Source organism: Ochotona princeps, chromosome 25 (assembly GCF_030435755.1).
Source record: "Ochotona princeps isolate mOchPri1 chromosome 25, mOchPri1.hap1, whole genome shotgun sequence".
In the NCBI taxonomy this organism is placed as follows: Eukaryota; Metazoa; Chordata; class Mammalia; order Lagomorpha; family Ochotonidae; genus Ochotona; species Ochotona princeps.
Genome location: NC_080856.1, coordinates 18,477,694 through 18,504,856, shown reverse-complemented (window position 1 = coordinate 18,504,856; position 27,163 = coordinate 18,477,694). Strand labels below are relative to the sequence as shown.

At 43.9% G+C, this 27,163-nt stretch overlaps 1 protein-coding gene across 5 annotated transcripts; it reads right to left on the bottom strand.

Moving 5' to 3' along the window:
- Window positions 1-41: 41 nt before the first annotated feature.
- On the bottom strand, window positions 42-17,698 carry KEL (Kell metallo-endopeptidase (Kell blood group)). 5 transcript variants are annotated; one of them, XM_004594337.2, is made up of 18 exons: window positions 17,599-17,698; window positions 17,186-17,327; window positions 16,744-16,920; window positions 16,192-16,316; window positions 15,728-15,874; window positions 11,652-11,714; window positions 11,378-11,566; window positions 11,000-11,148; window positions 10,066-10,195; window positions 4,658-4,768; window positions 3,148-3,246; window positions 2,794-2,871; window positions 2,267-2,367; window positions 1,978-2,088; window positions 1,768-1,835; window positions 1,388-1,557; window positions 988-1,083; window positions 42-331 (listed from the first exon to the last, which is right to left on the bottom strand). In XM_004594337.2, the coding sequence occupies exons 1-18, from the start codon at window positions 17,620-17,622 to the stop codon at window positions 170-172; spliced, it is 2,142 nt and encodes a 713-aa protein (XP_004594394.2). In that variant the 5' UTR covers window positions 17,623-17,698; the 3' UTR covers window positions 42-169. The 5 variants fall into 5 exon arrangements, with proteins under 5 accessions (XP_004594394.2, XP_058537462.1, XP_058537463.1 ...); XM_058681479.1 differs by lacking the exon at window positions 4,658-4,768; XM_058654875.1 differs by lacking the exon at window positions 1,388-1,557 and having other exon boundaries at window positions 195-331.
- Between the last annotated feature and the right edge of the window lie 9,465 nt (window positions 17,699-27,163).

The following is a 27,163-nucleotide window of genomic DNA, read 5'->3' as shown; positions in this document are numbered from 1 at the left end:
AATAGAACATAGTGGAAAAAGAGTTGATTAAGAGAGAGGCATACACCAAGGGTCAGCTTTTATTTTGAGAACAGGAAAGGAGAGGAAATAATTGCCCTGGTGCCCTGAGTAGGTCCAGCAAGGGTTTGTTACATTTGTGTTTTAGTCTTTAGACCATCTCATCTCTAAGTCACCAGAGTTGGCAGTGGACAGATGGGTTCATGACGGTACCACGTGGACAGTGGAAATATCTGGCAAAGGCTGGGAGGTGGCTCAGAGGTCCAAGAATACGAAGACTGGGAGGGCTGTGAATATCCTCAGAATCCTGGGGGCTGGGCTTCCTACACATCATCTGACGAGAAAGAGAGGCCAAGGCAGGTTAAGACGTGGAGTATGTCATGATAGGACCAATAGCACAAGGAAAGCCTGTGGTCAGGGAGTCACCAGGAGGAATAATCAAGGAGGAAAGCAGGGGTGGAGTATTTGCCATTTGCAGTTCTTTTCATCTGGTGGTAGAAGTCCAGTGAAACCCGGGTTATATAATAATACCATTCATAAGTGACAGGTGAGATCTAAGAGAGCAACATTGTGAGGCAGTCTTCAAACCTGGTGGAGCTTTGCGGCCTGTCTTATCAAGAGAGCACAGGTACTTAAAGGGGCTTATGTCAGGTTGGGACCTCATCTGGGAGTGAGGTCTCAGAGGAGAAATGTGGTACAAAGACCAGTGCAGGTTTCTTTCTAACAGGTGTGCATGAAAAAAGTCAGGATTATCTAATGGAGAGGGACATGGCAGCAAAGCTTTCTTTTTGATTGGACGGGTACTGAATTTGGTAAAAGAGCCGAAAGTAACTTGAAGGATGGTCTGAAGGGCGAAAGTGAGAATGACTGCAGCAGAAGGTTTGTGGTTTTTGAGGAGAGTGCTTGGGAGAAGAGAGGCTCTTTGGAGCATGAATAACAGGTACTTATCTCATGTGAAGCAGGCTGTGGTAGAAGGCAGCAGCTACCTACCTGGGCATAGCTTCGGAAGAAGAGCTGCTGGGAACTGAGGTCCTGATTGGGCAGGGTGGTCTCCCCACGGTAACGTGTTAGACTCTTGCTGTATGCCTGGGTATAATTGTGAGATACAGTGGCTTAGGTTCTTAGGCACCATACACATTTGGAATTACACACTCAGTTCTAAGCCAGAAGAAGGATTACGTGCCAGAATACTTGTTCAAAGATGTAGAGACATCCCAGAAAATGGGATGGAAAAGGAGAGGGATCCCTAAGGCTCCCTCTGTTCAGTGGAGCTATGAAAGGCAGCAAGAGCTGTGGAACTACATTTGCATGAGGGATGGTGAAAAGAAAAGCAAAAATGTGTCTAGTCTTGCTGATAAAACCATACTACAGCCTTTGGCATGTAAATTACCTGCCATGCAATGGACACCCCCCCTACATCTGCTGCATTCTCCAGGAAGGTGAGAGAGCCATTGAAGGTAGTACTGTTGGGTAATGGGAAGGCAGCATAATGTCGCTCCAGGCAAAGGGATGCCTCCTGAAGGGCATTGTTGTCACAACTGGGGCAGCCCCCAGGGAGCACTGTTGAAAATGAGAGTGAACCAGTGAAGGATGTCAAGGCAGGTACACAAGGAGATACCAAAGACTCATTGGGCTTCTGGGAGCACTGCAAAGTTGTTAGGGCTGTCCCTCTGGAACCCTCAAACAACATTCCTTTCCCCTCCACGTCTCCTTAGAGGGCTTCCTTTGGGTTCCCTGTGGCCACACCTCCCAGTAGCCGCTGTTACCCACAGAACTGGTAGAAGACATGCAGCAGCTTATGTGCCATGATGCTGCCAGCAGCGCCAAAGTTCACGGCTCTAGGGAGACAAGAGCTTGTCAGTTCTCCAGAATCGCTCGAAGTTTTTGACCCCAATCCTTTAACCACAGGTTCCATTCATAACAATACTTGACGATCTGTCTTGGGAAATTCCCTGCCCACCCAAATTGAAGAGCTCATACCTGGGGTAGCCAGGGTGGAAAAAGGGAGGTTGGAGGAGTCCAGCTGGGAAGACCACCACATGGTCAGATATTGAATAGTAAGCATTCACTCCCCAGGCAGACACCTGCCATCTATGGAAGAACATACACGAGCACAGCTCTATCACTGGCACTCCCACCCAGCATATACCTTCCATCCCAGCTATTCCCGGTGTTTCTATTGTCTTCCCTGTACCCTGGTTTGTTTTCCTACTAATTCTAGACCAGTTGTCTCTGGGAAGGAATATCTGTATCTCCCCTGCTCTCACACCTGTGTTGAGGAAAAGGTTTCAAGAAGTTCTGGACGATTCTAGTCCGGAGTGATCGGGCACAGCTCAGGACAGACTGCAGGAAATTGGGTCCAAGTTGTATCTGCAAGGAGGCAAAAGGTGACTTTGGCAGATGGAGAAAATATAGATGCATACTGACATTCACTGATGGGGACATTTGAGCTCAATCACGTATGTCTTAACCTGCACCACGATATCACCATGACCTTGGTATACACAGACTTCACGTGTATTAGCATAGAAACAAGCACAGCCAGACAAGTCACAGAATGTGTGCTTGTCTGTGTATGTTTCTGTGTGCATGCTCACGTGCTTAAAAACAGTCCACTCATTTACCAGAAAGACCTGCAGACTGGACCTCTGTCCCCTCCCATAAATCCCAGCCAGCATCAGGACAGGGAAGGGGATGGTTAGAATCACCCAAAGAAAATGGATTGTCCAGCAAACACTCAGCAGACTGGATTGGTGAGAAGAGGACTGAGGAGAGGCTAGGAATGCAAGGACTCACATCACTGTATTCTTGTTTGGCCAGCTCTGGCTTCAGGGCCCACTCTGGGGCCCCTATCTTCACCTGCAGGTGAGTGACCTGGGAGAGACATGAAAGGGAGCAGAGAGCTAGTATCTTCTCTACCAGAGGGAGCTTCTCCTGCTTACTGCCCTGTCCCATGCTTGCAGTACAGAGGGCATATTCAGAATGCTCTCAGATATACATTTGCTTTTAGCTTCATTCCATAGGAACTTTAGTAGTGTTCTTGTGTTGGTTTTTGTGCATGGGACTCTGCCCTCCAATTGCCATCCCCTAATCAAAAACTAGCTTCCACCCCTACAATGTTCCCATATTGGCCTTTGCTCTTGGATTTACCCTGTCCTTGGCCTCTTTCTGGGTCTCCTCATTCATCCAGGAAAGCCGTTTGAGGCGAGAAATGAGGGCTTCCTTGACTGCTGTAAACAATTTCATGGCCTGTGGGGTGAGGTTGAGGGATAGGAGACAGGATCAAAATCAGCCTTGGCTCTGGTCTTGCCCACAGCAACTGATTTTAGGGAGAGGCCATTGCCGTAAGGAACTACCTGGACTAGAGTAGCTACCAGGCAACAGCGGTCCCAGAAAAAGGGGGAGAGAAAGAGAATGGAAAGGGCTGCTTTCGGCAAGACCATAGGCCTCCAGGGAACAAAGATCTGAAGTAAGAAAGGCAATGCCAGACAGAGCAAGCAAATAGGAAACCGACCCCCCACCCTAGTGGTTGACCAGGAAGATGGCTTCAGGGGTTGCTCAGTCTGATGAGAACACAAGAAAAAGAGTGCTTGCATCCCCTGCTCTCTCAGGGTCCTCATCCTCATCCCTTTTCTTAAGAGGTGTGTTTTCTTTCTTCAGCAACCAGAGCTCTGTAGCTTCCCCACAAACTGGAGTCTTCCGAGCTTCACAGACTCTGTGTGTAATTTTCCCAGCCACCTACTATTTTATGTGTAGCCTTTCTTGATAGTTACTTGAAAAACAGATACACAGAGATCTCCCTTCTACTGATTCGCTCCCTTCTGCTACGGCCAGAGATGGTGATGCTGAAGCCAAGAGACCAGAACTCAACCCCTGGTCTCCCACACAAGTCCCAGGGGCTCAAACACTGAAGACATCACCAGATGCCTCCAGCACAGCTCGGACCGTAACCCAAACAGCTGGATGTGGAGTACACTTGCCCCAAGCAGGATCTTAAGAGTTTTGCCAATTATTTGCTCCAATCTATTCTCTTTTAGTAGAGAAAAATGAACAATGTCTGGGGCATGAACTCTGGTGTTAGACTCCCTGAGTCTTCCAAAGCTGAGTGACCTTGAATAAGTCAATCAACTCCTCTGTGCCTCAGTTCCCTTGCCTGAAAAATTAATAATAAAGCAATCAAATCACACAGTTCATGCAAAGCACTTAAAAGTTCTGGGCAGGCGGCAGGCACTATAAAAGGATTCATTAAGTATTTACACTGCTCAAGATCACGTCAGCCCATTCTCATGTCATATCATTTGTTGTTCAAAATGTTAGATAAGCAGGGAGGAGTCTTACGGTTCACAGAGTTCGATTTTCTTATTTTATGGTTGAAGAAACACAAGACCAGGAATGTTGGGTGACGTGTCTAAATTAGTGGGTGCTGTGGATACTTTGTGTCCCATAACTGAACTGCACTCACCCAAGGGACAGAATCGCCTTGGGTTCTCTCTCTTTCTGTGTCGTGGGAGGGGGAGGGGGAGGGGAGGCTCTCACTTTGTAGTTGCACGATTCCCCAACCATGGGTACCACTAAGAAGGACCATGTTAATGCAGCTAAGGCAGGTTGGGCTGGGTTTAAAGGATGGAGGGGCCATGGGCTGGGAAGAATTCTCACATACAGCACTTTGGGTGCTTGAGCCAAAGGCCTCACGAACAAACAAGGCAGCCAGAGTGGGTTCGAAGTAAGTTCCTGTCTCCTCCACACATTTCATCCATCGTGGGTAGACTGGCTGCAGAGACAAAACTGGAATGAGTAACTCCTGTGCTAGCCTTTTTTCTTACCTATTTCCCCAGACCATCTGTTAGAACATGCTCTCTATATCATACTTTCTGTCTTTCGGTGACTGACGCTGTTGCTTAGTCAAAATAGTATGTGTCCTCTTCCAGAATTGTCCCTGAACCTGAATCAGAAACTTGCATCTGTTTATTTCCTACTGAATTTGAAAATCCAGCTCCTGGGAGTTTTACCTGAGAGGGCTGAAAGATTCCTGGGCGGGAAAGGGAGGAAAAAAGAAATCAAAGCTTTCCCACCCTGTCCCCACCTGTCACACACTGAGCCCCAGGATCACTGCAATGCCTCCCAGAATGGAAATCAGGGACAGTAATTCTCTCATACCTCCATCCCCTTAAGCCACTCACAAAATAGCTATTATTTATCACACTGTAGAATCTCATAAAGAAGAAAATTATCAGGGCAACATTGAGTAGCTGATGTCCTATTGCTTCCAGAAAAAAAGATGGAAGGAAAGACTAAGTGTGTGATTTCAGAGCTAAGAAACTTACAGCTAAATCAGATCAAGGAGAGAAGACAGAGTGCTGCAATGTGAGCACCAGCAACTGAGGAGGGCAAAGGCAACTAAGGGATATTTCTTCCTCTTGGTTCCCACCCCCCCCAAAACAGCAAGACATAGAGAACAGAGAGGAGAGAGAGAGAGACAGAGAGACACAGAGAGATGCTGCCAGAGGTTTCAGTGGTACAACTGGAAGATCCAAGGGAAACGAATAAAGAACAGCTTAAGGGGGAACTGAGATGGGATTTTAAAATCTAGCTAACATGATAACTTGGTTTAGGTGAGATGAAACCAAAAGGCTTTTTTTCTGGTAATGCCTACTTCCCAAAGATCTCCTGGAAAGGAGGCAGAAGGACTGCCACTAATGTTTTTAGTGTGAGCTGAGTTGGTCCTGAGGTTTGAGAGAGGGTTTGGAGCTGTCCCACCAGAGGAAACAAAAGGGAAGGCCAGTAAGGTGGTGGTTGAAGACACTCTTGGGTCTGCCTGTTGGGAAGTTTTCATCAGCTTAGAGGTTACTCCAGGTCTATGTGACCACATTTGAGTGTTCTGGTCCATGCCATGGGATGTCTTCTCATCTGTCAGGGTAATAAGAGCTCAGACTCTTTTTATGATGTATGATGAGCTGTAAGACACAACATGAAAAGCAAAAAGGAGTAGAGAGCAATCTAGATCTGATGAAAAGGACAAGGATGGAGACAAATGGGGATGTGCCGAGTACTGCCAGTGTCCTTTCTCTCTCCCAACAAGTTTGGCTCCCTGCGACATTTCTCATTAAACAACGGCAATATTATGGCTGTGGCCAACAGCAACAGTGAAGAACCCAGCTGAGCTCCTAGTGTGGATCTTCCTGCCCTTCACATGCCTGGTAGTCCCTGAGTTATTTCCTAATTCCATTTACTGGTGCCTGACTATTTCTGCAACATCCTTTGACCTGGGACCCAGCCTCTGGGAAATGCAGCTACTGCCTCATAATACTACAGTCATCTCTCAAGATGTCAGTGACAGATTACACCGCATTGATCGAAAGGAGGAATGAAAAATAGAGGGAAAAAAAGTCTAAAATATAGAGGATGGATGACATACTTTAAACACAAAGTAATAAGCCCAATGAGATTAATTTTAGGGTATAAAAAAGGTAATAGGAATATAGTAACACGAATAACAAAAGGATAGAAATCAAGGCATATTCTAGGAGTCTAGAGGGAAACATTTGAACAATCTTCAACAGGATAAAACAGATTTTAGCAATTATATTTCAGCTAGGAATCTCTAATGTCAATGGTTAAGTAACATGATTTTTAAAATTCTAGAATACATTTTAGAAATAAAACAAATTTCTGAACAATTTAAAACATATGTACCTACTAACAGCCAGGATGGGTTCACTAAGGACAAATAATGCCAAAGTCAGACAATTTCCTCCAGTTAGGAGGATTGTCAAGTAGTAGATAGTAGGTAAGGTAAGGAAATAAAGAGCCCTGTGGTGACATAACTGAAGAGTCACAGTTCCACATCAGAGTTGTAGAATTTGGTAGACTGGACATGATAGGTCTGTTTCAGTCTGAGCTGCACCTATACCAGGTAGCCATAGCTAGCAGCTGCCACTGCAAAAGGCTGGCCCCATTCTGCTCCCCACCCCAACACACATGTACACACGGGCTGGAGATCTGAATATTGGCATGCCAAGACCCAATGTTTGAATGTTGACAATTAATCCAAAATTTGCAAAAGAGTGTAAAGGCCAATAAAATATATCTACACACTACATTCATCATCTTTGACCACTATGACGTTATCACTTACCAGAGAATTCAGCATTGACTATATGTGAGTTTTTCACTTAAATACTTTGTTCCGATTATACCAGCTACAAAAATGAGAATACCTATTCTATCTTCCCCAGAGATATGGATGAAATGATTGAGAGTATTCTATATATATGCTATAATATCTCTATGCTCTGTTGACATTATCTTGATTTTAGGAAGACTTTTCATAAAACCACAAACTTAGAGTCCATTAAATGGAAAAGTCAATGTTGAATGATAACATAGTTTGCCTAAACCATAACTAAACATCAAGGATGAATGACTTAAAGTCATGTGACTTCTCCTGACCTTTGTACTAAGAATCACAATTGCTCCCCATCTAGAATTTCCTCATTTTGCTTTCTTCATTCCATCACCTATGTCATTTATCATTTATCTTCTTGAAATAGCATGTAAGTACTTAAAGACAGAAATATTTACCATTTGGTTCACTGCTTTATCCCAAATGCCAAGAGCAGTGTCCGGGATAGACTAAAAATACTCAATAAATACCCTTTGTGCAAATGATAAATGAATCTACAGCAAGGCTTTCCCTAATATGCCATGGTGCTCTTCTACCCTTCAGGATCTTAATAATAGTCTGGATGAACATTCACTGAATAAAATTGTAAATGATCTAGAACCAGAAACCAAAAGTAATAGAAAGGATGATTGAAACAAAGGTTAAAATTTCCTGAATAAACTAGGATGATGGTTGAAAAGAAATGGCTTAGACTTAACTGTCATAAAAAGTCTAGCTGTCAATTTCTATAACTCAGTTTCATGAGTTCAGTTAAAAAAAACTGGCTTGATGCTGTTTTCATTGACTATATATTCAAAATTAAAGCACAGAAACCAATCAGATGATGAGATTGAGCAGTCTTTCAAGTTAGAATTAAGTCAGAAGAAAATGAACAAAAGTCTATGATTAATAACCATTGCCTAGAACTAAAAATGTTGGTCAAATCAAGGGCAAAACCTTGGTGTTGTATTATTCCTCTTAAATCACAGGTCACTCTGGAAATCATGCCTACCTTAAAATTCATTCTTCTGAAACACATAACAGACACACTGTGCGTATGCCTATTTTATACAGAGAAAAGCTGAAGTCCTTACAGTGTTCTATCAGATGCTACAAGTTTTTTTTCCTCCCCTCTCTGATTTATTCCCTACTATTTTTTCCACGCTGTTCTAGTTGCCCTGGATTCTTTTCTAGAACAAGCAAACATCCAGTACATGAACCACCAGCAGCAACTGGGCACAGCTTTGTATTTAAGCTAAGTCATCTTGTCTCAGCCAGAGCCATCAGTAGATGTCCTTATACTGCAACAAGTTACAGCTATCCTGCCCCGTGCACTGTCTCATTGCAACAAGTTTAATGTTCCCATATACTGTTCCAATGAAATGGATGATACCAGTTCCTCAGCCAGAAAATCTCTTCCTCTCACTAAACATTCCTCCTGCACAAACAAACCTTCCCTGATATTTCCTTCATAGGAACACCAAGAGTTTCTGTTTTGTCTCAGCCAGAATTGTATGGAATCATAGTTTATCACATTAACTTACTTTAGTGCACAGCTGCTTTTGTGTTTACCAAGCCAGGCATGTTTAACATGGTGCCCTTTATAGAAAGATTTGCTAACCCATTGTGGCACACATTATTTCTCAATCCCATACAGTGTATGTTTTAAAACATGACCTCATGAACTAAACAAACCTAGTTTTGGCATTTGTTCCTTTGTTTTTGAGCTATGTGATCTTGGGGAAGTTATTTGACTTCTGTAAGGTGATTTTTGCACTTGCAAAATGGAGAGGAAAACCCTCAGTGTTGCTGCGAGTGTTAAATAGTCCATGTTAAATGCTGACAAACAGTGACTACACTGATTACTTAACATGCACCAGTTGCTAACGTTATTCTTATGTGTCATATTGTATACTGTTGTTGTGGAGGGCAAAGTGGCTTCCGCAAAGTCACACAATTACTTGTTAACAGAGTTTGATTGAGTTTAAGCCTGAGGACTTTTATGTACCTTAATGGAAAAGATAATGACTTCAGGCTTTGTAAGTCTCCACATTCTTTGAGCATGAGTCTCAACATTGGCACATCTATACCCTCCATGAAGTGCTGGCAGGACACCATGCTGGGATTTACAGGAGCCTGTTTGTGGCCAGGAATGTTAAAACAATTCCTCACTCCCCACAAGAAGATCTGGGTCCTGTTCTGCCTTCTCTGAATCAAGCAACAGGCTTGGCAGAAGTTTCTTTAGGACTTATCAAAAAAAAAAAAAAAATTTTTTTTAAGGTCCTAAGCAGGAATAGTTTTTAGTACAGTGAGTAAGCATCGAGAACCTTAGTGCCAGACTACCAGAGTTCAAATCTTCATTTTACCAATTTACTAGCTCTATTAGCCTCTGTGGCTGTGATGCAGTTCCTTAGCCTGTGAACTTCAATTCTCTTGTCCTTATAACAAGGATAAACTAGTGGTCACGGAACATGATGGCATTCTGGGGATCAAGGTAGTGGACTGAAGAAGGGAGGAAATGTCTGGCACATTGTAACTTCTCAATAAACCATAACGACCTTTCCCCTCTCTGAATGTGGAGTTTCTCCAAAGCAGAATCATGGTCTGTAAGTTGCAAATTACTAAGGGGAAAAAAAAATCCCAATGATTTTCAGGCTAAACTGATCCCTTACTATGGTAGACATGTAGTAAATGCACTAGAGACTCCTTGGCTTTGGATGTGTCTGACATAGAATTTCAAGACTCTCAGTTAAGAAGTGTCTTTCCATCTTGGGCAACATGCTAGATACTGAGTAAATAATGAAATCCTCAGACATGGAGGGACCGCTACCCTCATCCCGCCTTTTCCAATGATAGAGATTTACCAACATTCACCCCAATCTGGGAATATCCGCTTCTCTGCTCACCAGAGGCGGTCTGTCCGTCAGCTCCCGCAGTTTCTCGTTCAGTGATCTGCGTGCCTCCTGGAATTTACTGTCTAGGGCTGGAGAAAGAGTCCCTACCAGCCCCAGGATCATGTGGCTTTGAAGAAAGTCCCTGTGAATACAAAATACAATAAAACTTTAAATGCAAAAAATTTTAAAATTTAAAAAGGCCCCACATATGGCCCTCTGAAAAAGCTTCCCCTCAGGTAAGTCACCTTGATGCTCCTGGAGGCAGCCCTGCTTCCTACATGTGAGTAAGGAGTAATAGTTTTGACACACAAACCAGCCAAGAAGAGCTTTCTTTGGTCTGGGGTAGGCTGGGTTCAAAACACGGTAGAAGGAAGTAAGTAGATAAAGAGTCTGCCTTCTCAAGTGACAGGGAGAGAAGGACCTAGGCCAGGTGATAGCTGGATGACTCAGATTTCACAAAACAGCTCCATCCAGCTTCAAACTCAGATATTTCAGTGTGTGTCGAGAAGTGTCTCCTAGTGCCACAATGTTGGACTGTGTATAGCTTCTCCCGGCTTTGCTGGCAAGTCTCGCCAGGTCTGTCCCCACCCTTCTCGACTTCCTGATCCCATCAGAACACTCTTAGAAGGTTCCAGAGCCCATTCAGCACCACTGGAAATGGCCTCGGCTCTCACTGGTTCCAGTTCTCTATTCTACATGCCTCCATTCCTACCCACAGCACTCGGCTAATGGAGAGACATAAATATCCTGTTTACCACAGTAACTGTTCTCCCTGCATACTTTGTTGTCTGCCCTACTGTGCCACCATCCTATTCCCTCTCTGCCCCAAGATGTGGTCAGGGCTTCTCATCTTTCTGAGAGTCCCTTCCTGGCTCAACTCCTGCGAGCTCTGAGGTCACGGGCTCTCTTCCCATCTCCTTCTCCCCACAGTCCACCTGGGGCAAACCTGTTCCTCAGCAGCAGCTCTTCCACTAGATGTGACATGTTCTTCACATACTCCAGGTCGTGGACCACAAGGGGCTGTGAGGGGCTCAAGGACATGGGTGTGAAGGTTGCTTGCAGGCAGGATAACCAGTCGATGGCAGGGGCCATTTCCTTATAGGAGGGACACAAAGCTGAGGGGGCAAAGAAGGGAGGAGAGAAAGAAGGCGAAAGGGCTTCCTCGTGGGTTTGAAAGTGGTCACAGATGTGACTCAGGTAGAGGACGGAGACAGAGGGGATGGAAGGGAGGTTGAGGGCATGATGAGCAAAAGGCAGAGGAAAGAAAGTTTGGAGGAAGACCTTCACGCCCACAGTCCCCACCCAGGACCCCAGTTCCAGGCACCTGTAGTTGGCCAATAGTGACTGTCTGGAAGAGGTTGCCCTGTGCCTGCCGCTGCTCCAGGGGTCTCAGAAGCTGGAACAACTGTGAGGTGATGGTGATGGACAAGGCAGCATGCTGTTGCACCTTTAAAGGGTCTCCTCCCAGCAATGTTCCCAGCTGATTCAGGTAAGTCAAATACTCTCGCACGATCTGGGAGAAGGCAACCTCAGTCACAGGATGCAGAGGCCCCTGGCTTTTTCCTGACGTCTGAGGGCAGGGCCTCTCTCCATCTTACCTGCGCATAGATCTTCTGTTCCTGCTCTTGCTTGAGGGGTGCGTCAAACTCTGGTTGGTCTATCTGGACACAAGAGAAGCTGGAGAGAAGTGGGGAGCATGGGGGACAAGGAGGGCAGGTGTGGGGAGATGGGGAAGGGAACTGAGAAGACGACATCTGGGGAAGGGAGTAATGAGCAGACCAAGAGGGAGCCAGAGAGTCTCAACATGGAAATGTGAAGAGAAAAGTGGGCATGACACGACACTGCGGGGTGCTCAATGAGACAGGATAACAATCAGTGTCCAGAAGGGAATGACTCCTTCTGCCCAAGTCACGTCTACCATAAGGGAAGTGAGACACCCTTCCTAGGTTCAAAGTATAAGAGGTACCAAAAGATCAGCAAAATATATTATTTTGAAAAGAAAAATTAATGCAAAAAGTCTACATCAAATTAAATAATAAAACTTCACTTATTAGGGATTTCTCCCAAAAATTCATAATGTATTTTGATCTACTTTGAAAAACAACATATATTTTCAAACATTTCTTCAATAGCTTTGATTCATTTTGAAAAAAAAAATCATTTTTAAGTAAGCAGAATCTTTGATCTGATTCTTAAAGATCAAGAAACAGGGCCCTGCACCGTGGCCTAGTGGCTAAAGTCCTCGCCTTGAACGCCCCGGGATCCCATATGGGCGCCGGTTCTAATCCCGGCAGCTCCACTTCCCATCTAGCTCCCTGCTTGTGGCCTGGGAAAGCAGTCGAGGACGGCCCAGAGCACTGGGACCCTGTACACACGTGGGAGACCTGGAAGAGGTTCCTGGTTCCCGGCTTCGGGTCGGCACAGCACTGGCCGTTGTGGCTCACTTGGGGAGTGAATCATCGGACGGAAGATCTTTCTCTCTGTCTCTCCTCTCTGTGTATCTGACTTTGTAATAAAAGTAAATAAATCTTTAAAAAAAAAAAAAAGACCAAAAAACAGATAAAAGTTTTTAAAATGTCCGCAATGGGCCCAGCACGATAGCATAGTGGTTAAGGTCCTCGCCTTGAAAGTGCCAGGATCCCATAGGGGCACCAGTTCTAATCCTGGCAGCCCCACTTCCCATCCACGTCCCTGTGGCCTGGGAAAACAGTCGAGGACGGCCCAAAGCCTTGGGACCTTGCATCCACTTGGGAGACCCAGAAGAGCTCCTGGTTCCTGGCTTCGGATTAGCTCAGCTCCAGCCGTTGCAGCAGCTTGGGGAGTGAACCATTGGATGGAAGACCTTCCTCTCTGTCTCTCCTTCTCTCTATATATCTGCCTTTCCAATAAAAATAATACATCTTTAAAATGTCCACAATGGAATCCTATCCTATTTTGGAAAATTTAAAAAAAAAATTTTTTTTTAATTTTTTAAAAATTTAAAAAAAAAATTTTTTTTAAAAGTTTCTGAAAAAAAAATTTACAGTGAACCAAAATTTGATATTTTGTCCATTATAGATTTTTTACACTGATTTTTTTGTTTACTTTTAAAGGTACTATATTTTAATACCATTTATCTCAATACAGAGTTTTGGGAATTTAAAAAAATTTTGCATCTCAATCAAGTGCCCACACATCTCATTTGTTCTGATTTTAGAGTAACCTGATTTTATCCTGAAGACTTTTGGTCCTCTACTTGCTTTTTCTCCACCTTAAGTATCTCACTTCCACGTGGAGCTAAGTACTTTTACTCTACCTTGTAAAAATTTCCACTTGACATTTTATCACATTGTATGTCAGAAGTTTAAAGAATAAAAATATGTCAAGGTCCATTGTTTCAACATCACTGCCGTTCTCCTGAGCTCCGTAAATCTGAGTCCATTTTGATAACTTTTTTCTATCTATCTCAGGGTTTCCAGGGCTGTCTTCATATTCCTTATTCTCTGAGCTCAGAAATCTCTGGAATCAGCAATGGCTCCTCCTTCCTGAACTCGCTTCCTTTCCTTTGGGTCCACCCCTTCCTGCCAATCTAACTGCCACTATCCAGACCATTCCCAATCTTCTGGAGCTCTGGTCCTGTCTCTGCATCCTTCATGGAGTGCTTCCCCCAAAACCAATTTTTTTTCTGTTTGTTCTTCCCCCACGAGTTCACCCAGGCTCCAACTGATGGTAACCATATTCCTTCCATTCATACCAAGTCACAGTTACGGGGTCATATGGTGATTTCTATGTCCCCTTCTATTATATTTAGTTCTGAAGTCCTCTGAAATGCAACAGACCATCATGATAATGATGAAGTCCCTAAATGCTCACAGCTGGCTTTTCCTTTCACTTCTACCACTATTTCAGGACCTTTCAGCTTCCTCATCCCCAAGTTGACCTATGAAATTAAAGCTACACACACACACACACACACACACACACACCCCATAATGTTTGAACAACTTCAGAAATGCCTCTTCTCTATATATGTATCAGTTATCATCTGTATCTGGATTTTTCAGCCAAAATAACCAGGCCCAATACCATGTCTTCTGCCTGATTTTACCTTCTACCACATTCCACTTCATGTCAAATTCTTATTTAAACAGACCAGCCTTTTCACTGACACCACAAAGAAATCACATCACTCCAAGCTCTTCTCTTAGTTCAGACTTTGCTCACATCTTTGCAGCATCTTTTAGGTTCACCTTCACCAGTGAAATCAACTGTGGAATCAAGCATCCTCTCTGAGATTTTTTTTTAAAAGCAGTCCAGATCTTAACAAACCTCCTAAAGCCCACATGCGTTAAACCACTGAGCACACTCTTTAAAAATAAATTTCAGCATCTCTCATATAGAATGTTCTTCTATGTTCACCTTATTATAATACTGTGAAATTTTGAGAGCAGGGGCCAAATAGCTAGTATCATGTTGCCTATCACAACAGCATTTTTCTCACTCAACACACATCTGGTTAGGGCCCCTAGTTTCCTGGACATTCACCTTTGTCCTGAGAACAAAGGTGAATAGAGAGTGTGGTCCTGGTCTGAGGAGGCCTACGGTCATCAAGACAGAGCACGAGTTGCTGAAGGCATAAGGAAATGAAGAGACAGAATGGCTTCACCTAACTCAAGGCTGGAGGATCCATGAAGGCTTCTTAAGGAGATTGGGACTGACGTCAGCATTGAAAGAATATGCAAGGGCTTCCAGACTGAGTGTGGGGGGCAGTTATTGGTAAAGGGAGAAGCACATGCGAAGAAAAGAGGAATGTTTTTGAAGTGCCAATGAGCATAGCTGAGGGCACAAGGGGAAGAAGGGATGTGGCAGGAGACAAGGCTGAAGAAGTATATAAGGACCATAAGAGTTCTGGCAAGCCTTTGCTAAACATTAGAGACTAAATCCTGCTGACCTGCCAAACCATCAATGGCTTTTAAATAGAGATAATATCTTAAGTAACTCTTCGTGTAAAATATTCCTCTGAGGCCAGCATAGCGGCATATAGCTAGACCTCCGATTGTGGTGCTGGCATCCCATAGGGGCACTGGTTCTAGTCCCAGATGCTCCAGTTCTGATTCAGTTCCCCATTAATGTCCTGGGAAAGCGATGGAGGATAACCCAACACTTTGGGACCTTGTACCCATACGGGAGATGCAGACAAAGCTCCTGGATTTGGACTGGCCTTGGCTGTTGAGACTGTTCAGGTAGTGGATGGAATATCTGCTTCTACTCATGTCTCTGTGACTCTACCTTTCCAGAACAAAATAAAAATAAATCTTTAAAAAAAGATTTCTACTGTAAAACTAAATAGTAAATGAGACTAGGGCAATACTGGAGCTTGGAAGGCTAGCTAAGAGGCTCTGGGAATGATTTAAACCAGCAGTAAGGAAGACTGAATCCACTGCAATCCTCTGAAATGGCCCTGTGCTTCGTTTCCACCCTCACCTGGTTTTCTCTGGTTTCTCTGACTCTCATACTAATAATTTTCCCTGTAGGTAGGAATATGGTCTACACTGTACATTGTACATTGTACCCAACATGCCCCCACTGTTCTAGGCTTAGAGGCAATCATTTGCACACAGAATCGTCTCAAGATGATAGCTTAGAGTTCAAGGAGACCTGGGTCCATGTGTGGTTTTGCCAGTGCGTTCCTCACCTGGATAACCGGTGTGTGTGGAGGGGTCGGATGAGGTCGTAGATAGGCTCTGAAAAACGGAAAGTGGCCATATCGACTCATTAGGAGCTTCAGAGTTTGGTTAAAGTCTAAGGAAGTCCAATTGCCAGAGATGTGCCAGCCTCCAAGCTGAGAAGAAGAGAGATGGGAATAACAGGTTGGTCTTTGAGATCTAGCCATCTCCCCATCCCCGCTCCCAGTCCTGACCTTGCCCTCTCTCATAGCAGATATCCCCTGATTCCTGAAACCAAGTGTTCCACCATGGCTGTACATCAATTCTGCTTTCTCTGCCCTCAGCCAAGTTCCTGAGCCTTCTACAGAGCATTGACATATTCTGCTTCCATCCTAGAACTTGAGGACCCCTAGAAAAACCTGGCAGCCCAAGCATGCATTACTGGTCCTCTACAATATGTATCCAGAAAGGTCATTCCCCCCACTTTCCTCACCTCTTCAATAACTTGTTTAAGGGGGCCAGCTCCTGCGTCTTCAATGGCCTGAGTATCCATACAAGAACTATAGAATCTGAAGGCTTTTTCCTCCCCAGAACCTGGATCCCAGGAACCTGGGGCCTCTAGAAAGAAAAGTTTTGGAGGATTAAAGAACTGTAAGCTGGTATGCAGACGAGCAAACAGGCAAAGCTCATGGGGATACAAAGAAGAGGTAGGAAAACTGGGAAAACGAGAATTTAAGGGAATTAACAAATTGGAACTTATTCAAAGGGAAAGGTCAAAGGGAACAGAGTAGTCATGGATAACCAGAAGAAAAAGGAAGGTGGAGGGTTAGGGATGAATAGAAAGACCAAAAGGCACAAAATAAGGGAAGCGTTTGAGATGACAATGATTAGTGATAGAGAAGCAAACCCACGCAGTGCCATGAGAAGCCCACTGAGCTTGGGTCAGCCAATTGTTCCACAGCTACAGCATTTGGGGCAGTCATAACTGTTCTAGGCTTAGAGGCAATCATTTGCACACAGAATCGTCTCAGCCTACTTTCCTCACCTAAAATTCTCCTGAGTCGGCTCTTGTTTTCCTCTGCAAGATCCTGGAAAGGATTGTTGTCGCCAGTGGCCCTTCCACAGGCCAAGCTGAAGAAGTCAGTGCAAGGGTCCACACTGCTGTTCCCAGAAGCCACATAACGGCCCAGGAGATCCAAACACACAGGTGTGTCACAGGGGGCTGTGGGGAACATCTCGAGTTAAGAGGAAAAGAGAGGAGGGCTCCCCCTAGAGGTTGGCATAGGAATGACCAATGAGGAACAAAGCCCTGGAACATTGTTGGACTGATGGCCAGGAGTGAGAAGGGTCACTTCAAGGGATGCAAGGGTTCTGATGAGCAGCTCCTAAGTCAACTTAGCAGCTAATAATTTTGAGGCGGGAGCATGGGCAGCGGTCCGTGGCTGAGGGACTGCCAGTTCTGTTGGGGTTTGTGGGATCTTGCTTACGAGGGCCGCAGTTCCGGAAGACGAAGACCAAAAGCACAAAAGACCCAAGGAGCAGGCTGACAGTGAGGACGGCAAGCAGCACCCATCTGGCTGGGGCCCGCTGTCTGCTCCTTTCAGTGGACTGTCCCTCATCTGCAGAGCTCTGTGGGAAGAACAGGGAGAAGGGAAGCATTGAGTGGAGGGGTTGAGAGGATGGGAAGGGGGTGGGGAGGAAGGGACTAGAACGAGAGAACAGCCAATGCTCAGGGCCCCTGGCATAGAGTTCATTCTGATTCTCCCTCAACCCAGTCCTATCAAGACCCACCGGAAGAAAAGAAGACAAGGATTTGCCACTTGTCCTGGATGAGGAGCAAACAATGAGCGTTTGCAGGATATCAGAGCTAAAAAGGAATGAACCCCAACATGTCACTCACCTCCTGACTCCAGCGAGTCCCCATTTTGCTGGCTTGGCTGTGTCCACTCGGCTCTCCCCCACTTAGGTCTCCACCCTCCTGAAGTGAGCTGAAGAGGAAGGAGGAGGGGAGAGAAGCTGGTTCAGAAAGGGGGGTGCATTAAAGAGAGTTTTATCAGGCCGTCTTGATACCTTCCCTACCCACCCCACCCCATTTTCAACTCGGAGCAGTGTCTCTGGACAGCCTTCTTGAAGGACCCACTCCCCTGGATGTATATATATCCACTTCCACCTTTTACCTCCCTCTCTTTTTGCCCTTCTTTCTGCCTGAAGCAGGGCATATGCACCCCCATCTGACACCTCCCCTGAGGACTTGCCATCAGTCCTTCGCTTTGGCTCCCAGAGTCCTTCCTGGTTCAGGGCTAAGGGCTGATTCTGAGGACTGGGGCTCAGGAAACGCACTGCTGCCAGCTACCATGCCACTTCCTTGGTCCTGGCGAAGGGGCACTGCTGACATTCTTCCCCTGTCCCCAAACACAGACTATTGGCCTTGGGTGTTGCCCACTTATCAGTGGAGAGACACCAGGCTTCTCCTCCTTGTTTATCTCAGCACCTCAGGGCAGAAGAGGGAGGAGTCCTCATTTCCCAGCAATCTTGCCCTAGGTCTGCTTCTCTTGTCCTGCTCTATGTCTTGCTCAGGAAGTGCCTCTACTTCTAGAACATTCTTCTCTCCTTTCTTCTCTGATAGAAATCTCTTGGATCTTTCAATTCCTAGGTCAAATGCCACCTTGCCCAGGAGGCCTTGGGGCTCCAAGCCTATTCACATTGTTCCCAGGCATGCTTAATTGGTTTTCTAGGTGTTTCATAGCCCAGTTGGTTGCATGCATTAAAAGTATCACCCAACTAGGAGACCCAAATCTGCTAATTATTAGCTCTGCAACAATGAACAAGCTGCTTGAACTCTCCGGTGGGTAAGCAAGCTTTGTTATCTGGAAAGTGAAGGTAATATTTTGCTATGCCTGCCTCTCAGGGTTTCATAGCTTCTACAGACACAAGGAGCTCTGTGTTTTGTTCAACTGTGGCTTTCATGTTCATCTATCTACTGAAAACTGTTTCATGGCAGGCACAGAGTTCCTTCCTTCATGTCCTTCCAAAAAGTTTTGTCAGTGTTAGTAGGAAACAAATTGTATTCCAAGCCAGAAAGTTTCCCTCATTCTACTGAGCCTTTGCTCGCAGCATCAGTGAAACAAGTATGCTTTGGGGAGCAAGCATTTTACCTCTGTTCCTGTCTCCTCACCCCGGGCAAAGTGAGATTCACTAGGATTGTCAGTTCTGTGCTCAGCTCTGGTATGTTGGTTGGGATGAGAGTGGCCCTGGAAGTTCAGCCCCATAGTTACAGAAGTAGAACATAGCTGCTGGGTTGATTGGGACTGTGTTAGAGACTCACAATAGTCATTGAAGGAAAGCGAGACGTTCACACATTAGAAAGCAAGGCTCTGTGAGAAATAGGGCTTTGTGGGAAGGTTGTAAGACGAAGAAATAATATCTAAGAAAAGTTAGTGTGGTGCTAAAGAACTGGCCTGATCTGATAAAAGACTAGAGGTGGTGGCTACTTTGATGTTAGAGGAATGGTGTGAGGACCATGGCAGCTGGGGGGGAAGCACAAAGAGAGGGAAATTTTTATGGGAGAAAATTAAGTCATAAAAACAGAGTGAAGGGGAGAGAGGGCTGGAATAGAAACACAGGTGAGCTTTAAGCTGATGCCAATGATGGAGAAAGTGGGATTTGGGCTGAGGGTGGGGTGGGGTCAGCTGCAGGTGGAAGCGATGTATTGGAACTCCTGAGGGTTTGGGGTTGCATGGCTCTGTGCCACTCATGCCTTTCTCCTACACTACCTCTGCCCCAGAAAGTCTGCTGCTCCACCCAGGAACTTTTGATTTCCTTCACAGGGACTCTCCCTTACTTCTTTTTCCACAGTCGAGCCCCCTGAATTGGTGTTTTTTCCGGGAACTTGATCATAGGGACAATTCAGAACTAGGTAACAACAAGCTGAGGCTGCAATGTGCTGTGTGACATTCAAGACAGCTGACATTCACAGAGAAGCTGAGCAACCACAGAGCTGCCCAGTTCAATCCTCCTGTGCAGCTGCCTCCCACAGGCAAAGGAGACTCTCTTCTAGGAGCTGCCTCCTCCTCCTCCTTATCTCCCTAGGCCTACACTGCATTGAGTCATCACCCCAGCCATACCCAGTCTCCTCAGCACAGCTGCCCTCACTCAGATCCAGACAACATAGAGAAGCCAGTCAACAACCACAGGTTCTCGAGCAGGCACCAAGAGTATCTTTGTAGGTGGCAGTATCTCTTGATGGTTTTAACTGTGCTATCCCATCTGTTCTAATCCTAGGATCTTTTGTTTGATGCCGTGCTATCAAAACAATAATAATAATAATAATAATAATAATAATAACAACATGTGGTATGATTTTACCTTAACACTTCTGATGTGTCAGGAATGCGCTGAATATTTTGTTTATATATTTTAACCTTTTCCAGGTGATAAAGATGAGGTACATGGAAGTACAGTAAAATCATTCCGTTTCTTAGTAATTATCACAACTGAGGTTTTCCATTACTTAACTTCTCTGTGAATGTTTCTTCATCATCAAAACCTTCCTTTGCCTAAACTTTTCTCTTAAGGCACTTTCACTCAGTCCTGTTATGTGGTGAACCTGGGTGCTGTTCTTCTCCAAACCCTCAACTATCCAGCTGCACCTCCTGAAGCCCAAGACCTTTGTTACTAGCTACTGTAACCAGCTAGCAGGTACCATCTGCAACCCCGACATGGAGGAAAGGGCATTATTTGCTTCTGTGCCACTCCTCTGTGTGTACATCAGTGGCAATTCCATTTCATGATAACTAAGAAGCTACCTACTGGAGAGCAATAAACCCAAGTATGAATAAACCCATGTAATCTTTGACGTCACAGCAAGGCTTAAGACTTTGATGGGCAGTTGAGGGAGACACGGCTTCCTGGGGTAGGTTTAGGCCACTCTAACTGCCCTCCCGAAAGAAGTCAATTGCAAGAGTTGGAAATGACCTTTGGGAATGAGGAACTTGTGAGTTCAGCAGTCCATAAAGTGAGGTTTGACACATTTGAGTGCTAATTGGACAAACTCTTTTCTAATCTTTTAACTTGCTATTAACTTTTTCTTACATAGACACATATTTAGAGTGAGCCTAGAAACATAATTAGTTAAAAATAAACAGGTAACAACTAGGATCATACATGAATAGGACAAAAACTCAAAGGTAATGCCCAGAGACTGAAGTTTGGCACATGTACAGATACACACATTTCAAAACCAGAATCCTTGGGCCCGGCGGTGTGGCCTAGCGGCTAAAGTCCTCGCCTTGAAAGCCCCGGGATCCCATATGGGCGCCGGTTCTGATTTCAGCAGCTCCACTTCCCATCCATCCCATCCAGCTCCCTGCTTGTGGCCTGGGAAAGCAGGAGAGGATGGCCCAAAGCTTTGGGATCCTACACCCGCGTGGGAGACCCAGAAGAGGTTCCTGGTCCCGGCATCGGATCGGCGCGTACCGGCCCATTGTGGCTCACTTGGGGAGTGAAACATCGGATGGAAGATCTTCCTCTCTGTCTCTCCTCCTCTCTGTATATCCGGCTTTCCAATAACAATAAAATCTTTAAAAAAAAAAAAAAAAAAACCAGAATCCTTGTCCCTTGTTTGTTTCACTAGTTTCTCCTTGACATCTGTTTCTTCTTCCCAATCCAGCAGGTATCCCAGGCAGCACTCTGGGCACAGGACACTCTAGTATGTTGTTCTGTCAATTCTGTGAGGTCTCTTCAATGAGAATTTGCATAACAGTTTGCTGGACTCATTGTCTTAGTCAACTATTCCACAATAACACTTGTGTAATAAACCTCTCAAGGCTCAGTAAATACAAAATGAAGCATTTCTTCTCATGTTCAGAAATCTGCATGCTATGTGTCATTCAGCTGATCTAGCCTGTGTCCATTTGTGTTTCACCTTGCATTTGATTATCTGGATCCTGTTCATGCAGATCTTGTTCCTCGTGTGTGTGTTTTCTGGAGTTCTGGCTAAGCAGCAGAGCTTAAGATCATGTTTTCCTATAAAGGATCTTTATAGGAAGACTTGGGTCAACGTCCATGAGAAAATTTGAGACAGCTTTATCATGTGTGCTAACATTCTGTTGGCCAGAGTAAATCACCTGCCAAACTCCAAATCCAGGGGCAAGGAGATCATCTTGTTCATAATGGGAGAGGAACAGTAATAGTTGCTAAGCTGAAAAAACTATCCCATAAACTTTATTGAAAACCTTACATACTCTTTAGCTAACATGAGGGGTTTGGTTGCCCTTTTCAGTCCCAGAAAACCTGCCATAATATGTGAGACCCACAAAAATGTGCACAGAAGCAAAATGGCAGGAAACCAATGGAATCAGCCCTCCATATGTGGAATGTCCCTAAGAATACTTACATCACCCAAGTGGTGGCCCTTGCTTTGTAGGCTCTTTAAGTGTTGTAAGACATCTCAGTCAGCCATATGGGAAAGTGACATTATCTCTTCTGTGAATCTTTAAACCAGCTTATGTACTCAAATGCTCAAAATGTCACCTTACCTTTGCAAAAGCAAGACCCCTTAAGATTCAAATAATTTTCCTATTGACCTTGACCATTCTATCTTTTCTGGTTTGGGTTCTTATTCTTGATTTTTTTTTCCTTCTGCTAGTCCCAGCCCCTATCTTTCAAACTTGTTACTTGAATTTTATTATGCAGATTGAGATGTATATATACTATGCATTCTGACTTAAACTCACACCTTGCATCCTTAGCTTCTGGTAGATCAACATAAAGTTTCATAGTCAGTGTCTCTCATCTACAGATCATTATTCTGAAGTCCCCATATTGGTTGGCTAAGTCCCCAAGCAGACCCTAAATGGAACTTAGCAAAGCCAGAAATCTTTAGGGCATTAAAAATAGAAAGGCTCAAAATTAAGGATGAGTTTAGACACTAATACATCAGCAAGATACATTGAATTCAAGAATTATATAAAAAATGAATCTGGTAGGAGTTGGCAAGAAAATAAGGCTCAGGAAGATGTTTAATCTTAGAATGTGGAGAAATTTGCATAGATTGCTGTCAGCTATGTCTGTTCTCCTTAGAATTCAAAGAATCACACTTATGCCTGGACTGGTCCACCAATTGTCACCAGTAGTATTTATTAGCTACTGACTGATAGTGCTGGTACAAAGAACAGGGAAGCTTTTCTAAATAAAAAAAAAAAACTAACAAAGCATGTTTCTAAATATTTATTCTCATGATAATCATTTCATTTTTTATCTATAATTTCTTAATGTAATTCCTTAGCTGGCACTGCAAGAAAATGGTTAAATAAGGAATATGGTTCCAAACAATTCTGTAAAGAATTATATTAATGTATCAATTACAAGTAAAAGAAGTCTATTGTAACAAGACAAATACCATGTGATTCCACATACGTGAAGAACTTAGAGCCATCAAATTCAACGACAGAAGGTAGAATGATGTTGACAAGGGTTTGGATAGAATAAAGATCTAATAGATTTTTAGTTTCACAAGATGAAAAGACTTCTGGGAATTACATAACACTAAATGCACTCAGCACTACTGAGTTGCACACAAAAAATGGTTAAATGGATATATTTTCTGTTGTTTATATTCCTATCACAATTATAAGGTTTTTTTTTTTTTAATGAAGAACCACAGTCACATCTCCAGATCCAGAGGCTGTTACTTTGTGTCTGTATTCCTTTCCTATCTTCACCTCAAATTCAGCTCTTTAAGGCCCATATCTCTGAAGCCTCATATTCTCTCTCTCTCTCTCTCTCACACACACACACACGCAAACACACACACACGCAAACACACACCTTCATCCAAAAAGACTACTTTTGGGGTTGCAATATTCTGTCTCCTTGATTTTCATTTTTTTCTGGAAATGTTAAGAGAGACAATTCTGTTTTTTCTTCTGCCCTCTTTCTTGCATCAGGATGATTCACAGGCCTCTTTGCATCTCCCCTGGACACGTCTTCCCCATGCCCAAGCCTCCCTTCACCAATAGTGTCACAACAGATAGAAGTTATGTAACCTAGTGTTAACAGCAGGAGAGAGGGATCTAAACAGCCCTAAGCTGATTGGAATGTGGATTCTATCAGTTGTTGCTGCACATACAATCTTGAGAAAGTCTCCAAATCTTTCTGGAGCTCACCTGTCCTGATGTAACACAATATAAACATGCTTTCTTTATCATGACTGACATAAAGACTACATAATGTGCTTTTTTGCCCATCACTTTGCATATTACAAGAAAACAACAAATAATGGCCATCAACACTTGTAAGATGTTTTCTTTTAAGAATTTCCTGACAAAGCAGGATCAGTAAGAACACTTGTAAGAAAGGGTTAAAGTCAGTACTTCTTGCATCTTGCTGGATCTAACGCCATTGTTAATCCACTTACATACACAAAACCAAGGACAAGAAACCTCGCTTCTTTGTTTCATCATGTGAAAAATGAGAGAATTATACTTACGCATTGCAGTTTCCCTGCTGGGCCACTCCCAGGCCCAGATCCTGCACTTTCCAGGTGGTTCTGCAGTCTAGCTTGACAGGACCTGCCCCCAGTCCTAGCACTTGCCAGCTGAAGCTGTGAAAAAGCCCAGCCAGCCTACACTTATTCTGGCTTATGTGTGTACCAGAGGATGGTTAGACCAGCCTCACTTTTCCCTTTAACTGAGCTCATATGCAGGCCAACAGGTGTTGTAGCCCTGCCCAGCCTGGTCTGTCTCTGGTCCTAGCTCTCACATTCACCAGTGGGAGGAGTGGCCCAGCAGAGTCCTCACTGTCCCCCTACTGAGTTAACCCAGGCCCCACAACCATTGCCACTAGATCTTACATGTGCTGATGGGTGCTGTGGCCCAGTCTGGCATGGCCTGCTCCACCATGGCATTTGCTGACAGGTGCTACAGCCTGGCCCATCTGAGCCTGTTCCTAGTTCCAGCTCATGCTGGTGGGTGCTACGGCCTAGCCCTGCCAGCCAGCCACCAGTCCCAGCCCTAATGTGAACTGCCTAGTGTTGTGGCACAACCCAGTCAGTCCTGCACCCCATGCTGGTTTTCACATCTGGCAGTGGGTGTCATGAATTGGTACAGCCTGGCATATCCCCCCAAGACCTTACCCTCATGTATGCTGGCTGGTATTGTCACCTAGCCTGGTCTAGGCTATTCCCAACCTTGGTTCTTAAGCTCATCTGCAGGGACTGAGTCCTGACAGAGGAGTTCCTCAAGTTCCTCTCTCAGGTCTCCTCCCAGTTGCAGATCTCATGCACACCAGTGGATCCTTGGCTCAGATTGCCTTAGTCCACTTCCTGTCTTGGCAAGTAAAGTGGCCTTGCCCAGCTGGCCCACCCCCATTCTGACTCTTACTGTTGGTTGCTACAGCCAAACCATGCCTGTTCCCCTTCAAGAATGTTGTGCCAACAACCTAAGAGGAAGAATTTTAAATAAATAAATAAAATTTAAATAAAAAATTTAAAGCAGCTATGCTTCAATACACAGATATGAACATGCTGGAACAGATGACAAGAGAGTAATTCCCAGCTAAGAAATGCAAGATAGAAGGAAAAGTCAGTTTGAAACTTTTTAGCTCAAAAATGGAAAATTAGAACTGAAATAACTAAAATTGAAAATTGAACTGCTGCACTGAACAGGAGGAAGAAGAGGAGGAACAGGAGTAAAGCCACATACTGGAAGACGGGACAAGAACTGACCCAAAAGAGCTCAAAATCTGCAAAGGACAAACATTGAGCAGCTTAGAAAATCCCAGGCAAGATAAATCAGAAGATACATCAGAGTCAAGTCTGTAAACACGAGAGAAAGAACTTATAATTAGCAAGATACAAATAACACTTGTAGAAGAAAAGCAATTCAAGTAACACAGGGTTTCTCTTTAGAGATCATGGAAGAAGGAAGTAGCATTATATTTTATTTTTGACAACCCAGAATCCCATACCCTGAGAACATCTACTCCAGAAATGAAAAGGAAATCAAGATGTTTCAGATGAAGGAAAATTAAGAGAAACTGTCATCAATAGAACTACCCTAAAAGAACTTCCTTAAGTAGAAAGGATATGAAAAAACTGGAATATTAGGATTTCAAAAAACACAGAATGTGGTAAGCAGAAATATAGAGAATTCGAATTTCCCTTTTTCTGTCCTTTTGAGGTTGTAGTTGATGTTAACAACCTGGTAAAGTTGACCTCATGTAAAGGAAACAACCAGAGATAAGGAAGAGCATCATATAATGATTAAAAAGACAGTCTACTCCAAAGATGTAGCAATCCTCAAAGCTTACACACTAAACAACAGAAAAACATGTGATACAAAAGCAGAACTGTAAGAAGAAATAGACCAATCCACAATTATAACTGGAGACTTTAACGCCTCTTCTCCAAAAATTATAACTATCTAGACAGAAAGTTGGTCAGGATATAAAACAGCTCAGCAAGTCCTAATCAATATTTATAGAGCATATGCTATACCACATTATCAGAATAGACATTCTGTCAGAGTGCCCAGAAAACATATATCAAGATAGACGACATCCTGAGTTGTTAAAAAATGTTAAGATAATTTAAATCTTACAAAGTATGTTCACCAATCATAATGAAATCAAACTAAAAATTAAATAGCACAAATAAAGGAATATTCCCAAACACTTATAAACAAAATAACATGTCTCTTAAAATATCTATTGAGCAAAGAGAAAGTCTCAAGAAAGATTTTTAAAAAGTCACTGAATTGGGATTAGCATTGTGGCATAGCCAGTAAAGCTGCTGCCGGGACACCAGCACACCATGTGGCATTAGTGCTAATCTGGGCTGCTCTACCTCCAATCGAACTCCCTGTCAATGGTGTGGGAAAAACAGTGGAAGATGTCCCAAGTGCTTGGACCCTGCCACCAATATTGAAGATCCAGAAGAATCTCCTGGCTCCTGGTTTCAGCCTGCCCAGGCTGTTAAAATCATTTGGTTAGTGAGCCAGCAGATGGACGATCTCGCTCTCTCCTCCCGAATGGCAATAAAAATTCAGTGTATCAAATTATATGCGACATAGCTAAGGCAATGTTGAGAAGGAAACTCAGGGTTTTGAAAAACTGAAAGTCTCAAATCAGTCTTCTGAATTTCCACATTAAAAATCCAGACAGGAATACTGACTCTTGGAAAGGGTGTTTGAGTAAATCTGGCAAGATCTCTAGCAAGACTGACAAAATTAAAACAGAGAAGAAACACAAATTATCAATGGCAGTAACAAAACTGTAATCCCAATATATAAATATCTCATAAATAATAGCACAGGTAATTTGATAACTTAGATAAGTCTATAAATTTGTCAAAAAAAAAAAGGCAAAGTTCCACAATCTAGCCTATATGGTCTATAACCGTTAAGAAAACTTCATTTGAGCTTTTTTTATTTTTTTTTTAAAGATTTATTCATTTTATTACAAAGTCA